This window comes from Heptranchias perlo, chromosome 36 (genome assembly GCF_035084215.1).
Source record: "Heptranchias perlo isolate sHepPer1 chromosome 36, sHepPer1.hap1, whole genome shotgun sequence".
NCBI classification, from domain to species: domain Eukaryota; kingdom Metazoa; phylum Chordata; class Chondrichthyes; order Hexanchiformes; family Hexanchidae; genus Heptranchias; species Heptranchias perlo.
The window spans coordinates 19,861,107-19,877,127 of NC_090360.1; the positions used below are offsets into that span (position 1 = coordinate 19,861,107).

The window sequence follows — 16,021 nt, forward strand, 5'->3', positions numbered from 1 at the left end:
GCGAGCCGGGCGTGGAGGTCGTCCTTTCGGCTTACGCCGACGACGTGCTCCTCGTGGTCACGGATCCCCTTGACTTGCGGAGGATGCGCGAGTGCCAAGAGGTCTACTCTGCCGCGTCCTCCGCAAGGATCAACTGGGAGAAATGTTCCGGACTCCTGGTGGGTCAGTGGCGGGTGGACTCCCTGCCGGAGGAGCTCAGGCCTTTCGCCTGGAGTACCACGCACCTCCGGTACCTGGGAGTCTACCTCGGCCCTGCCGAGGAAGCCTGGCCGGCGAACTGGGAAGAGCTGGAGGCCAAAGTCGCCGCTCGCCTGGCGCGCTGGACAGGACTGCTCCGAGTGTTATCCTACAGGGGTCGTGTGCTGGTCATAAACCAGCTGGTGGCCGCCATATTGTGGTACCGGTTGGTCACTTTGACTCCCCCCACCCCCCCCGAGTTTGTCGCCAAGATTCAGAAGAAGTTTGTCGACTTCTTCTGGGCCAAAGGGATGCACTGGGTCGCTGCCGCGGTCCTGAGTCTCCCGTTTAGGGAGGGCGGTCAGGGGCTGGTGTGCGTCCGCACCCAGATGGCAACTTTCCGCCTTTGGTTGCTGCAGTGATACCTGTACGTTGAGCGTCCTCTTAGATGGCGTGCGCTGGCGACGTACTTTTTCCGCCAGGTGCACGGCCTGAACTACGACACGCAGCTCCTGTTCGTCTCGCTGTTGGGCGGCCGCACGTCTTTGCGGGAGCTGCCTGTCTTTTACCAGGATCTGCTCAGGGTCTGGAACATGGTCGCCTCCGGCCGGTGCTCTCGCCCGTCGGGGGTAGCGGCCGTCCTGCAGGAGCCGCTGCTCGGGAATCCGTTCCTCCGCGATGTCGGCTTCGGCCACTCGCGGCTGTCGGTGCGGAGGGCCGTGGCCGGTCGTGTAACCAGAGTCAGGGACGTCCTGGATGGCGGAGGGTCGGGTTGGCTCGAGCCGTGGGCGCTCGCCGCGCGGATGTCCTCGTGGCGTGCCGGGGACGCGGCCGCCGCCATCCGGGCGTTGAAATCGGCGCTCGGCCCTGACTCCACTCGGGGTGTGGAGGCGGCTCAGGCGTGCGGAGCCATCCCGTCCGATCTGACCCCCGTTCGGATGGAATTCCTCATCGGCGCCAGGCCCCGAAACCTCCCTCGGAGGGCCGCGCCTCACAACTTGAGCCGTCTCTCGGAAATTCCCCCCGTGCCGTTTCACTCCGCGCGGAGGGATTTCCTGTTCGGGCTGCTCCTGCACGCTCTCCACTTCCTCGCCCTCGTCTCTCGCCCGGACACGCCCTGGCGTACCATCCTGCCGTCCGGCGGAGACGGGGGTCCCCAGTGGGGGGCTCTCTACTCAGGGATCCTCCCGTGTTCCATCGGGGATCTGGGGTGGAGAGTGTTGCACGGAGCAGTCGCGTGCAACAGGCGTTTACGCCATTTTACGGACTCCCAGGCCGCCTGCAATTTCTGCGGCCTGGAGGAGTCCGTGTTTCATTTGTTCACGGGGTGTGGGAGACTGCAGCCCCTGTTTGATTATTTGGAGGGGCTGCTCCTCAGGTTCTGGCTGCACTTCAGTCCCACGCTCCTGATCTTTGGCCGCCCGGTGAGGAGGGGGGGGGCGGGCAGGTCGGTGGACGTCCTCGTGGGCCTGCTCCTGGGCCTGTCCAAGGTGGCCATCCACAGGTCCAGGTTGCGTGCGGCCGGTGGGGGCGGTCGCTCGGACTGTCTGCCTCTCTTCCGCGGAATGCTCCGCGCCCGGGTGGCCCTGGAGATGGAGCACGCGGTGTCTGCCGGTACGCTCGAGGCTTTCCGCGACCGGTGGGCACCGCAGGGGCTGGAGTGCATCCTGGACGAGGAAAATAAAATTTTAATTTGATGCCTGGTTTCGTTTTATTTGGTTTTTAGGACTTAAGCACACCCCACACCCCCCCCCCTTCTTATAAAAGGGGGGCCTAAAAGCACAAAAAAAAAGGTGCTGGTTGGTGGGTAAAAAAAAAACAAAAAAAAAAGTAATAGTTGAGTTGTTTGAAAAAAAACTCGGACACGCCCCCCTGGAAGGGTAGGTGGGCGTGACCAGAAGCTCGGACACGCCCCCTGGGTGAGTAGGTGGGCGTGACCAGAAGCTCGGACACGCCCCCTGGGTGAGTAGGTGGGCGTGACCAGAAGCTCGGACACGCCCCCTGGGTGAGTAGGTGGGCGTGACCAGAAGCTCGGACACGCCCCCTGGGTGAGTAGGTGGGCGTGACCAGAAGCTCGGACACGCCCCCTGGGTGAGTAGGTGGGCGTGACCAGCGGCTCGGCCACGCCCCACTTTGGCGCTGCTCACGTGCTCCCGGGTCATGTGACCAGCCGGGTGACGCAGTGTTGATGGCGGCGCGCGCTCAGGGTGTTGGCGGTTGAGTGATTGACAGCGGCTCGCGGGCCGCCTCCAGCCCCCGGGGTAAGGTTTCCTTCAGCCGCGGCAAGGGGGGGGAGGAGAAGGGGGTAACTCGGGCGGCGGGGCCCACCGCAACGGAATAACTGTGTGTGTGTGTGTGCCCCAGGGAATGGCCGCAGAGGCTGCAGGCCAAGGGGGAGCCGGGCCCCGGGGCTCCACGGCGCTCCCCCCCCCTGCCCCCCGGGCGGGTGCTGCTGTGAGCGGTTTGTGTGCACTGTGGCCCGGGGTCGCTGACTGACCCCCACCCCCCGGGAAAAGGAGGTGCTCTGGGCCCCGTGGGGCCGCTCCTGCTCCCGCCAGCCGCTGGGCTCCGGGTCAAGGGAGTGTCTCCCTTTCCTCGGCCAATAACTTGTACAATCTGCGGATTCTGACAGCCCGGTGTTTGAACAAGGGAGGGGAGGGGGGGTCCCCGTTGTACTGATTTGGAGACTTTGAGGGGGGGGGGGGTCCCGTTGTACTGATTTGGAGACTTTGAGGGGGGGGGGGTCCCGTTGTACTGATTTGGAGACTTTGAGGGGGGGGGTCCCGTTGTACTGATTTGGAGACTTTGAGGGGGGGGGGGTCCCGTTGTACTGATTTGGAGACTTTGAGAGGGGGGGGGTCCCGTTGTACTGATTTGGAGACTTTGAGAGGGGGGGGGTCCCGTTGTACTGATTTGGAGACTTTGAGAGGGGGGGGGTCCCGTTGTACTGATTTGGGGACTTTGAGGGGGGGGGGGTCCCGTTGTACTGATTTGGGGACTTTGAGGGGGGGGGGGTCCCGTTGTACTGATTTGGGGACTTTGAGGGGGGGGGTCCCGTTGTACTGATTTGGGGACTTTGAGGGGGGGGGGGGTCCCGTTGTACTGATTTGGGGACTTTGAGGGGGGGGGTCCCGTTGTACTGATTTGGGGACTTTGAGGGGGGGGGGGTCCCGTTGTACTGATTTGGGGACTTTGAGGGGGGGGGGGTCCCGTTGTACTGATTTGGGGACTTTGAGGGGGGGGGTCCCGTTGTACTGATTTGGGGACTTTGAGGGGGGGGGGGTCCCGTTGTACTGATTTGGGGACTTTGAGGGGGGGGTCCCGTTGTACTGATTTGGGGACTTTGAGGGGGGGGGGGTCCCGTTGTACTGATTTGGGGACTTTGAGGGGGGGGGGTCCCGTTGTACTGATTTGGGGACTTTGAGGGGGGGGGTCCCGTTGTACTGATTTGGGGACTTTGAGGGGGGGGGGGTCCCGTTGTACTGATTTGGGGACTTTGAGGGGGGGGGGTCCCGTTGTACTGATTTGGGGACTTTGAGGGGGGGGGGTCCCGTTGTACTGATTTGGGGACTTTGAGGGGGGGGGGTCCCGTTGTACTGATTTGGGGACTTTGAGGGGGGGGTTCCCGTTGTACTGATTTGGGGACTTTGAGAGGGGGGGGGGTCCCGTTGTACTGATTTGGGGACTTTGAGGGGGGGGGTCCCGTTGTACTGATTTGGGGACTTTGAGGGGGGGGGTCCCGTTGTACTGATTTGGGGACTTTGAGGGGGGGGGGTCCCGTTGTACTGATTTGGGGACTTTGAGGGGGGGGGTCCCGTTGTACTGATTTGGGGACTTTGAGGGGGGGGGTCCCGTTGTACTGATTTGGGGACTTTGAGGGGGGGGGTCCCGTTGTACTGATTTGGGGACTTTGAGGGGGGGGGTCCCGTTGTACTGATTTGGGGACTTTGAGGGGGGGGTTCCCGTTGTACTGATTTGGGGACTTTGAGAGGGGGGGGGTCCCGTTGTACTGATTTGGGGACTTTGAGGGGGGGGGGTCCCGTTGTACTGTTGGACTATAACCTGGTGTTGTAAGATTCCTTACACAGTATATGTGATTGAGCTGGTTTGTAGTAGGATGTGGCTGCAGTTGGTATTCACTGTGGATGCATCCTGTGTAGATATTGTTGTGATAATTTTGCTTCTGTAGTGAGGAGCCCAAGTGTAAGGTACTTATCACAGCTGCTGCAATAAATTCTTTTTTACGTTTCAGCAACCAGTCTGACTATACGACAGTAGATTTACAATCCCATTGGGTTGACATTTCACCATCTTAATGGAAAACTGTAGGGAAGATGCACAGAAATTAGAATTCTAAGGTATAACATTGAATTTATACGTGTGGGGTGGTGTCGTGGGCTAGAGTCTGGGACTTGGGCTCAAATCGAGCCCAGACTGATGATGGAATTAAAATCATTCTCCAGACAGAGAATCTGCCGCCCCTGCCCAGTCTGGCCTACAGCTGGCCTAATGCCACACTTACGTGATTGACTCTTACTGCTCTCTGGCTAACTCGGCCACGTCAATCAGTCGTAAAGATAACTGTTAACATCAATTAGTAATGGGACCATCACCCACATAGGAATTGCTAGATGAAGCATTGGAATACCTAGTGGGTATGTCATTGCACTGCTTTCATAGGGACATAGGAATTGCTGGATGAGAAAGACCAAGGTCCATCTAGTTCGCCTTCTACGACCCTGGTAGTTGCTTGATACAACGATAATGGAGTTGTTGACTAAGCAGAACAATCAATCTCGATCAATTAGACTACAACAGACCCAGACATGAGGTGAGGAAAATCCCAGTGGTGGAGAGCTTAGGGATCCATAGGTCCAAAGTCATCTGTTCCTCCCAAGCATGTCATGTGTCAAATTACTGATCTGCTGTATCCCAAAATGTTACTTTCTGAAAGAAATCTATCCAATTTGCATTTGAATGAATCAATATTATCTGTTTCCACCATCTCCCTAGGGAGTCTGTTCCATAGATTGACCACAGAGAGTGGACAGAGCTTTATTCTGCATTTAACCATTGCTCTATCTGACGAGGGAGTGCTTGATGCTGTCACTGGGTATCCAAGATGGGGAAGAGTTTAATTTCCCATTGCCATTGATCCTTGTCCTGATCAGCACAAAGTTGTATGTGTCTTTTTAATCGGGGGTTGTTTGAAGTATCATTATGCATATTAGGTGATCGGGCATTTCAGTGGGAGAGGTTTTAAGTATCAGCTACAAGGATGGTGCTGTTCTGTACCTTTCTATTTTGGTGCAGTGCTGAATGTGATAGCTTTTCCCATAGCCCGTGTTATTGGACACTACTGCGGCCACACTGAATGGAATGCAACCACGCAGCTAGATGAACCTTAGTGGCTGGCTATGGGGTGGGGGGATGGACATCGGCAATGGTCTGGGGTCAGGCCATGTATTTGCCTTGGTGTCAGGCCAAGTGGCTGCAGAAAAGGGTTAGAAATACTGAAATTAAGAGATGGGGAGAATTGCATGGGCATGAGCTTTAACATAAAATGCATTCAAACGTCAATGATTTCAGAAATTGGGAATCACTGGGAAAATGTGGGATAACTTATCCATGTTTTTGTTGCTTCCAAACTTGACTGGAAGCCCTCCTGGCTGGCCTTCCATCTTCCGCCTTCCATCTTCCATCCTCCATAAACTTGAGCTCATCCAAAAATCTGCTGCCCGTATCCTAACTTGTACCAAGTCCCATTCACGCATCACCCCTGTGCTCGCTGGCCTACATTGGCTCCTGGTCTGGCAACGCCTCGATTTTAAAATTCTCATCATTGTTTTCAAATCCTTCCATGGCCTCGCCCCTCGCTATCTCTGTAACCTCTGACAACCCTCCGAGATCTCTACATTCCTCCAATTCTGGCCTCTTGTGCATCCCCGATTTCCTTCGACGTACCTACAACTGCCTAGGCCCTGAGCTCTGGAATTCCCTCCCTAAACATCCGCCTCTCCACCTCTCTCTTCCTTTTAAGATGCTCCTTAAAACCTACCTCTTTGACCAAGCTTTTGGTTACCTGTCATAATATCTCCTTATGTGCGTCTGTGTCAATTTGTGTTCGATAATGCTCCTGTGAAGCTCCTTGGGATATTTTACTGTTAAAGGTGCTGTATCAATGCAAGTTGTTAACTGGCTTTAATTCACAGGTGTCCAAATTGTTCCCAGCTGATTCATCTCAATGATCACAAGTTCTTGTGAATTAAAAGCAGTAACAGCATACAGGCTGAACTCATCGCCCCCTCCAGTAAACAGTGCAAGGTTTATTTTTCCTGCATCCGCAATGCTGCTCTTTGTCTTCCATTAATTAGATTGGTGCCACTGCTTTGCTTTAGCTGCTTGGAGGACTCCTCTTCCAGTTACAAACTCAATGAGACCATGCTGGAAGACAACTTTTATACAATATACTAAAACTGTGTCACACCTGTGGCTAGTCAGTAGTTTCTGTTGGACAACACTTTTACACTTTTAAAGCTACAGACAGCTGCCAGAAAATGACATTGTATAAAAATCGTCTTCCAGCGTGGTCTCATTGAGCTTGTAACTGGAAGAGGAATCCGCCGTACTGCTGAAGCAAGTAGTGGCGCCAATCTAATTCATGAAAGACAAAGAGCAGTGTTGTGGATGCAGGAAACATCTAATTGCACCATATGCTGTTGCCCTGTCACATGTTTCCCTGCAGTCAGAATAAACTGCTGTGCTGTGTTGTCAGTGCCTTCTGGCCGCCTGTTCTTGTGTTCAGATCATTAACGATTTATTTTCCTGTGCTAGATGAACGGACCCTCAGTAACAGTTAATGGCGCTCTTGGACAGAATGGCTGTGAGGCTGACCCTGTCTGGGAGCGGCCATGGACTTTAGAAGAGATCCATAAAGCCAGTGGGAGCTGGTCGCTTGGTGCAGATGCTGGGGTAAGTACAACTGTAATGGTGCGTCACAGTAACACAAGTGTAACCTGCTTTTGGCTGTAGTTATTCTGTAATGTGCAAGATTTGTGCCGCAATGACTGACTATTTCTGGTTTTCCTCCATCTCTTGTGTATGGCTGCACTCTCTTGCCTCTTGGAAGAGAATGGACGAGTGACCATCTGGGCTTCTATCTGTGCTTCTCTTGGACCAGCTGAGAGATGATGTGACTGCTCTCCCTCTGACTGCCCCCATTTTCCCCACACACCCTGAAGTGTGATGGGCAGCTCCTGGGCTGAATGCTCTAAAGCAGCATGAAAACAGAGGAAGATGAGTGGAGTGGCACCTGTGCCCTTGTGCTTTATGGCACCCTAGTGCGGCATGCTTTGCTCCCTTTGCTAAAGTAGGCAATTTTATTGCTCATTTCTGCAAGAGGAGCAATCTAACCATGATCCCACCTCTTCTGAAAGTTTAGAAGGAAAATATTGAGACTGCAGCTTGCCAGTTTTTACGGGGACACTTTCTGGTAAATTTACCTCTTGAGGGCGGGGGATGGGGGGTGTTAGTCAGTGAAAACCCTGGCAGCAACAGTCCCAGCGTTATATACTTGCATTCTGGTTTGCTTTTTTCATGTTGGGTGCAGGACCGCTACCAAACTTTAGACAGCCTGGACCAACATTAGAACAAGCTGACCCAGTGTCGAAGCCCTTAAACATTTGCTACTCTGCCCCAAAGTACTTGGTGTTGGTGTGATTCCCTTGCAAACGGTCTCGGACACCTGAGACTTGTCATATCTCTGAATTAAATGAACGTTGTAAAGGATGCTTGTGTTGATGTAATATATTTTGTTTTGGCCTTAGGAATTAGCTTAACGCATGGGGTCAAATGTTGGACCAGAGTTTTCGGGTTCAGCTGACAGTTTTTTCCAGGTTCTCATTGTTGAAAGTTCAAGAATGAATCCCAGTTTACTTTTTAATCTGTAAGGAGAGTAACAGTTGGTTGGAATTGATTGCTACCTGGCGACCTCTGCCCTGGGGTGTCGGGCACGAACCGCTGTAATGCTGTCCACGGTTGATGGCCTGACTGTCACTAGGCTCTCGCATGGAGAGGGGCCCCTTGGGTGAGGCGCCGGCAAGCTGTTGGTCCCTGTGGAATCCAATGCAGCAAGAGTTGGTGCTTGGGGTGAAAAAAAAATCACGACACAGCGTCCATGTATTGGGCAGACTAATAGTGTGAATAAAATATACCGTCCAATTAATGGGTGCCCTTCGATCGTTTGGGCCGCGATGCTGTTGTTTTTTTTCTCTGGACACTACTGTGCTGATGCTAAATAGTGAGAGTTAGCTTGGGGGAAATGTCCTGTCTGTTGTGTTGCTGCACTGTCACCCCATGGATTGGGCTCAGCAATAACCAGTCAGGTGAGGAATTTAGGGCTGTTGGCATTTGCGGAGTCCACCTTCAGGAGTGGAGGGATAAGGAAGGAAAGATTATTTTGGCATGATGGGTGGCAGGGAGAAAGGCAGTTAATGCTGGAAGCTGCCTCGTTGCTTTAAGGAGATGCAACAAGCGGCAGTTTGAGACTTGATATTTTACACGGTCTTGGCGATTCTGCACTAATGTGAATGTAAATGGTTATTTTTTTTTTTTTTGCCAACAGCTGCTTCTGTTTCTGCAAGATTTCTCGCAGCGGATGCTGTCCAGCACGCATGAGATCGAAAAGCAGCTTGACGGCCTGATCCAGCAGACGAAGGCCACAGACTCCCGTCTCCACAATGTCTTCAATGATTTCCTGATGCTGTCAAACATTCAGTTCATTGAAAATGTGAGTGAGTGTGACGGCCGTGTACCGACTTTGTTGCTGTTGCGAGCCCTACGTTGAGTTGAAGGTGGGGGCAATCCACACAGGTTTGCAGGGTGGTTTGAAACTGGTGCGGTCAGGGAGGAGACTGGTTGAAGACCAATTGCCTCAAAAATAATGGGGTATAATGAAGAGCTATGATACTTGCTAGTCAGCTAAAAGATGGGCTGTAATGAAATCCTGATTCTAATACAGTCGAGTACTATTTTGGTAAGTCAGTCATTATGACCAGGCTGGATGTACACCTTTCCAGTGTACTTTCACCTCCACTGACGCTTGCAGATGTCTGAACATTGTCACTCTTCTATTCCGAGTTTTCTGAATATATCCCTTGGCCTTCTATACAGTTTTTTTCCCAGCTAGGACCCATTCCATCACTTTATAACTGTGAAATCTCCAGCCAGTATTTGATGCAGTGTGATGAACCCAGTTAAATTTGCTTTTCATTGTTGGGAGGAGAGCTATTGGAAATATACCGGGATGTTACTGCTGGAGTACTCTCTCTGACCCAGTACATCACCAGAAAGCCTGGGTAGCCCTCAGTAATCTTCATAGGAAGTCATTTTTTTCCTGAAATTCAACTGAACTATTTGAGGTGCTGCAGCGCCATGACTACTTATTTTCTGAAATAAAAGGAACTCTCAAAAGAGCAGAGGGTAAGGGCACACAGCATGAAATTAAGGACGAGCAATTAAAGTCAGTAATTACAAGTGATTTCCCCTCCTATGGTCAGAGAGGTGGAATAAACAATAACCAAAACAGATACAGTTGGGACAGAATGGAAGGAACTTAATCCAACCTGACCTGGGAGTGCTTGATACTGACAAAGGTAGGAACACGATTAGGCCATTCAGCCCCTCGAGCCTGTTCCGCCATTCAATTAGATCATGACTGATCTGTATCTCAACTCCATTTACCCGGCTTGGTTCCGTAATCCTGAATACCCTTATGTGTAACAGATCTTTCAGTCTCAGTTTTGACCCGTAGCCTCAACAGCTTTTTAGGGGGAGAGAGTTCCAGATTCCCACTACCCTTTGTGTGAAGAAGTGCTTTCTGACATCACCCCTGAACGGCCTAGCTCTAATTTTAAGGTTATGCCCTCTTGTTCTGGAGTCCCCTATCAGAGGAAACAGTTTTCCCCCTCTCTACTCTATCAAATCCTTTAATCATCTTAAACACCTCAATTAGATCATCCCCTTTAATCATCTGATACTGGGTGCCCAAAATGGAAGCCGTTCCCCGGTGCTAAGAAACTCAAAACCAATGAACAGAACCTCAAAGGTTGCACATGCTATCCAGACACTTGGGGATGGGAAGATTTCCCTATAGTCAACCTGATGAAATCAACATTTTGTTTCTGTACAACAGGGTTATAGTAAACATAAGAACATAAAAAATAGGAGCAGGAGTAGGTCATACGGCCCCTCGAGCCTGCTCCACCATTCAGTCAGATCATGGCTGATCTCCCACCTCAACTCCACTTTCCCGCCCGATCTTCACATCCCTTGATTTCCCTAGAGTCCAAAAAATCTATCGATCTCAGTCTTGAATATACTCAACGACTGAGCGTCCACAGCCCTCTGGGGTAGAGAATTCCAAGGATTCACATCTCTCTGCGTGAAGAAATTCCTCCTCATCTCAGTCTTGAATGGCCGATCCCGTATCCAACAAGGGCAGGAAATGGCCCACAAGCCATAGTGTGACCACCCCTGCAGTACATTATAGAAACACCAAAATAAACTACTGTTCATTACTGTAAAAGCTAATGAGTTGCAAAATATGGTGACCATTAGTGAAAGGCCCATAACTGAGGCTGTTCTGTAATGCTGATTTGCTAAAAGTGCTAGGTGAATAGCTGCTTAATAATGTGGCTGCCCATTGTAAGAATGCAGGTAGATGCTCAGATACTCCTGTGAAGTGGTATAGCATCAATTTGGGATCATGGGCCTGTTGACTGTGGAGTGCAAATGGTCAGTCTCAATAATAAATTGTAACATTAGAATGCTATCCAGGAGTTCTTAACTGGTTTAGTTCAGGGTCAGGGACAAACATGTGTGTCTGCTTTATTTCCCTCAGCCGGTTATGTTGGGAAGGGGCCCTGACATTCCAAATAGTTCAGAGCAGGTCCAGGGAAAAATGACTACTTTTTTGTATTAATCCAAGGTGATGGACGTCAGCACTGCCTAGAGCACTTCCCATTTCAGACATCCTGTGTCATCGTTGAGCACATATGGGGTAACTACAGCTTGTTTAGAGGCAGAGTAAAGCCCCCTCTATACTCTGTTGCAGCAATATACTTCAGTCCCAAACCTCAGTAGCCCTCTTTATTACGCCAGTGGGGCATTTTCCAGACCAGCCATCCTGTGGCCTCTGAGTTTGCAAATTAAAGATAGTTTTCCATTAGTAACTGTGCAAACTCATTTCACACGGGCTCTTAGTCAGCAGACAGGAAGCTTTTGATCCCATCCTGAAAGCTCAGTCCACACTTGTTTTTGTTCAGCAATCCCTTGAGTACTGAATCAGCAGTTAGCATATCCCTGGACAGCATTAGCTGATGGTTAATGAGCGTAGTTTGGTTTGTGGGTTATGTGTAGTAGGTAGCATGGTATTTTGTTTTTCTTTCCTTGCCTGTGCTGCAATGTGGAAGCAAACTGTGGCTATTCCTTGTTGCAGAGAGTATATGATGAAGAAGTGGAAGAGGCAGCCAAACCGGAGAGTGGAGTGAAACCAGTCGAGCCGGTATGTGACTGTGAATGATTTAACGGTGGGGAGGGACCTTGTATATTGATAAGTCAACACCAAAATATTGAAGGCTTTTTAAAAATAGTTTAGTTCTAATGTGCTTTTTTTTAGTTTAACTTTTGGGCTGATGGTGTACACCCACAGGGCTCTCTGCTCTGATTACCTCAATTGTAAACAATTTTACAACACCAAGTTATAGTCCAACAATTTTATTTTTAATCCCACAAGCTTTCGGAGGCTTCCCCCTTCCTCAGGTGGTGTGGAAATGACATTTTCGAATCCTTCGCATTTTAAAATCACAGAACAATGCCTGGTGATTACTGCCCGTTGCCAAGGCAATCACTGAGCAGACAGAAAGGCGTCACCTAAAAAGGCCACCGAATATACAAACCCCCAAAAAAAAAAGAGAGAGAGAGATAAGGAAGACAGTCAATGACCCGTTATATTAAAAACAGATAACATTTGTTCGCTGGTGGGGTTACGTGTAGTGTGACATGAACCCAAGATCCCGGTTGAGGCCGTCCTCATGGGTGCGGAACTTGGCTATCAATTTCTGCTCGACGATTTTGCGTTGTCGTGTGTCTCGAAGGCCGCCTTGGAGTATGCTTACCCGAAGGTCGGTGGCTGAATGTCCATGACTGCTGAAGTGTTCCCCGACAGGGAGAGAACCCTCCTGTCTGGCGATTGTTGCGCGGTGTCCGTTCATCCGTTGTCGCAGCGTCTGCATGGTCTCGCCAATGTACCATGCTCTGGGGCATCCTTTCCTGCAACGTATGAGGTAGACAATGTTGGCCGAGTCACAGGAGTATGAACCATGCACTTGGTGGGTGGTGTCCTCTCGTGTGATGGTGGTATCTGTGTCGATGATCTGGCATGTCTTGCAGAGGTTACCGTGGCAGGGTTGTGTGGTGTCATGGACGCTGTTCTCCTGAAGGCTGCGAACGATGGTTTGTTTGAGGTTGGGTGGCTGTTTAAAGGCGAGTAGTGGAGGTGTGGGGATGGCCATAGCGAGGTGTTTGTCATCATTGATGACATGTTGAAGGCTGCGGAGAACATGGCGTAGTTTCTCCGCTCCGGGGAAGTACTGGACGACGAAGGGTGCTCTGTTGGTTGCGTCCCGTGTTAGTCTTCTGAGGAGGTCTACGCGATTTTTCGCTGTGGCCCGTCGGAACTGTCGATCGATGAGTCGAGCATCATATCCCGTTCTTACTAGGGCGTCTTTCAGCGTCTGTAGGTGTCCATCGCGTTCCTCCTCGTCTGAGCAGACCCTGTGTATTCGCAGGGCCTGTCCATAGGGGATGGCCTCTTTTCTAACACGGGACGCAACCAACAGAGTACCCTTCGTCGTCCAGTACTTCCCCGGAGCGGAGAAACTACGCCATGTTCTCCGCAGCCTTCAACATGTCATCAATGATGACGAACACCTCGCTATGGCCATCCCCACACCTCCACTACTCGCCTTTAAACAGCCACCCAACCTCAAACAAACCATCGTTCGCAGCCTTAAGGAGAACAGCGTCCACGACACCACACAACCCTGCCACGGTAACCTCTGCAAGACATGCCAGATCATCGACACAGATACCACCATCACACGAGAGGACACCACCCACCAGGTGCACGGTTCATACTCCTGTGACTCGGCCAATGTTGTCTACCTCATACGTTGCAGGAAAGGATGCCCCAGAGCATGGTACATTGGCGAGACCATGCAGACGCTGCGACAACGGATGAACGGACACCGCGCAACAATCGCCAAACAGGAGGGTTCTCTCCCTGTCGGGGAACACTTCAGCAGTCATGGACATTCAGCCACCGACCTTCGGGTAAGCATACTCCAAGGCGGCCTTCGAGACACACGACAACGCAAAATCGTCGAGCAGAAATTGATAGCCAAGTTCCGCACCCATGAGGACGGCCTCAACCGGGATCTTGGGTTCATGTCACACTACACGTAACCCCACCAGCGAACAAATGTTATCTGTTTTTAATATAACGGGTCATTGACTGTCTTCCTTATCTCTCTCTCACTTTTTTTTTTGGGGGTTTGTATATTCGGTGGCCTTTTTCGGTGACACCTTTCTGTCTGCTCACTGTGATTGCCTTGGCAACGGGCAGTAATCACCAGGCATTGTTCTGTGATTTTAAAATGCGAAGGATTCGAAAATGTCATTTCCACACCACCTGAGGAAGGGGGAAGCCTCCGAAAGCTTGTGGGATTAAAAATAAAATTGTTGGACTATAACTTGGTGTTGTAAAATTGTTTACAATTGTCAACCCCAGTCCATCACCGGCATCTCCACATCCTGATTACCTCAGTTTGTGCTGGGTTACCTGACCAGCTCAGCAATGGGCTGTTGCGATTGCCGTTAGTGACCCTGGGCTTGGGGTGGGATAAATCAGTCAGGGTTCCTATTCTTGCTCGTTATTGCTGTTCAGTGACCACCCGCCCCCAACCCCGGCTGGAATATTTGCACGTGTGGGCCCTTTGACACTGTAATGTACAAAACCAACATTCAACTTGCAGAAGAGTAACTTTGAGAATTGTTTTATCTTGCTGAGGTCCAGGCTAATACGTAGCATTAGTCGAGCTTTGCATGTTACTGTTTCCAGTTGCTGCAGCCATACAAAGTTACCTGGAATGTAGAGCTGTTACATAATTGGACGACAGCGTGTCTCTGAATGTCAGTTTTGAAAAATATTCATTTGTTCACTGTGCTCCTTAAGCGATGGTTTCGATGTTTGTTTTGTGCAGGAGAGGACGCGAGAGCAGAAGGAGGCAGAGCTGATCCCCAAAGTGCAGGAAGCTGTGCACTATGGGCTGAGGGTGCTGGACTCTGCCTTCGAACAGCTGGATATTAAAGCTGGGAACTCTGACTCGGAGGATGAAGAAATGAACGAGAGAGTGGAGCCTCTGCTGGAACCCAAGGTGAATGGAGACGGACAGCGGGGGAGGGAGGAGGGAGGAGGGAGGGAGGATGAGTCTCGGGTTTCATTTAATTTAACCTCCTGTCAACCTGATTGCCTCTCCAAATCTGAAATATATTAGTCATGGCAGTAACTTGGCTTCTTGTATCTGTGGTTTTTCTTTAGTTCTCTTCTGCTATTTTCTCTCCGTTCCTGATGGTGTTGATTTATAGAAAGAACCTGCATTTATAAAGTGCCTCTCACTACCTCAGGACGTCCCAAAGCGCTTCATAGCCAATGAAATACTTTTGAAGTGTAGTCACTGTTGTAATTTTGGAACTTATCCTGGAGTTATGGGTTCCACAGACACTGGCAGCCCATTTCTCGTGTGAGTATAAACAGTGTTGGCAATTCATTTGGCCTGGTGTGGAGCTAGGGGAAGAGAGGAAGCATCATAGCTTAGCCTGATGCTGTTCCCAAGCATAGTCATCGAGCAGGAACCACTGGAGGCCGATCAGCAGCTGGAGCCCTGGCTGGTTTACTTCTACCCCCAAAACGCAGGGACGCTAAGGCCAATTGTAACGTCCCAGCACTGCCCCAACTGTGATCTGCTAACTCAGTGCAGACCAAAAATGAAGCCTGGAATGTTTCTGATCTGTCTGATTCATACAGAAGTGGGTTCTACAATAAGAAAGAATGAGCTTATATTTCTATAGCACCTTTCACCTCAGGAAACTCAATGCCAATTAAGTACTTTTTGAAATGTAGTCACTGTTGGGAAATATTGCAGCTAATTTGCAAAGAACAATGAGATAAATGACGAAATAATCTGTTTTATTGATGATTGAGGAATAAATATAGGTCAGGACACGGGGGAGGACCCCAGCTTTTCTTAGTATAGTGCTATGAGATCTTTTATGTCCACTTGAGAGGACAAGTGGGGCATCGGTTTAACGTCACAACTCAAAAATGGCATCTCCGATAGTGCAGGACTCCCTCAAAACTGCACTGAAGTGTCAGCCGAGATTGCATACTCATGCCTCTGGAGTGGGACTTGAACCCACCATCTTCTGACTCAGGCGAGAGTGCTACCCGCTGAGCCACGGCTGGCAGCTCGTTGTTTGGTGCTCTGGAGTCTTGGCAGCTGTAGCAAATATTTGCTTTTGGAAGTGCTTTTCCCTGTTTTTTTTTTCTTTCTCTCTCGCTCTCTCCCAAAAGAGCAATCCACACTGAAGGGGTGATTACTAAGCCTGAATGAAAAGTGTGATTTTCATGCCCATAACGCTTTGTAACATGATTTCGAGCCACTTGGAAAACTTTGCCCAGCGTGTCTTGGAGACCGGTGGTTATCTAACCTCCTCGGTTAGTTGC

The 16,021-nt window shown here is 50.7% G+C and overlaps 1 protein-coding gene across 8 annotated transcripts in view; it reads left to right on the forward strand.

Moving 5' to 3' along the window:
- Nucleotides 1-2,337: 2,337 nt before the first annotated feature.
- Nucleotides 2,338-16,021, forward strand: part of washc2c (WASH complex subunit 2C) — a 60,681-nt gene continuing 46,997 nt past the window's right edge. For 7 of the 8 annotated variants that reach the window (XM_067972694.1, XM_067972700.1, XM_067972697.1 and 4 more), the window contains exons 1-6: nt 2,338-2,438; nt 4,430-4,535; nt 7,012-7,149; nt 8,801-8,965; nt 11,675-11,740; nt 14,499-14,672. In XM_067972694.1, the coding sequence (XP_067828795.1) occupies nt 7,012-7,149; nt 8,801-8,965; nt 11,675-11,740; nt 14,499-14,672 (543 nt within the window). In that variant the 5' untranslated portion in view covers nt 2,338-2,438; nt 4,430-4,535. The remainder of the gene's footprint in view (nt 2,439-4,429; nt 4,536-7,011; nt 7,150-8,800; nt 8,966-11,674; nt 11,741-14,498; nt 14,673-16,021) is intronic. The other variant, XM_067972695.1, reaches the window with a different exon arrangement.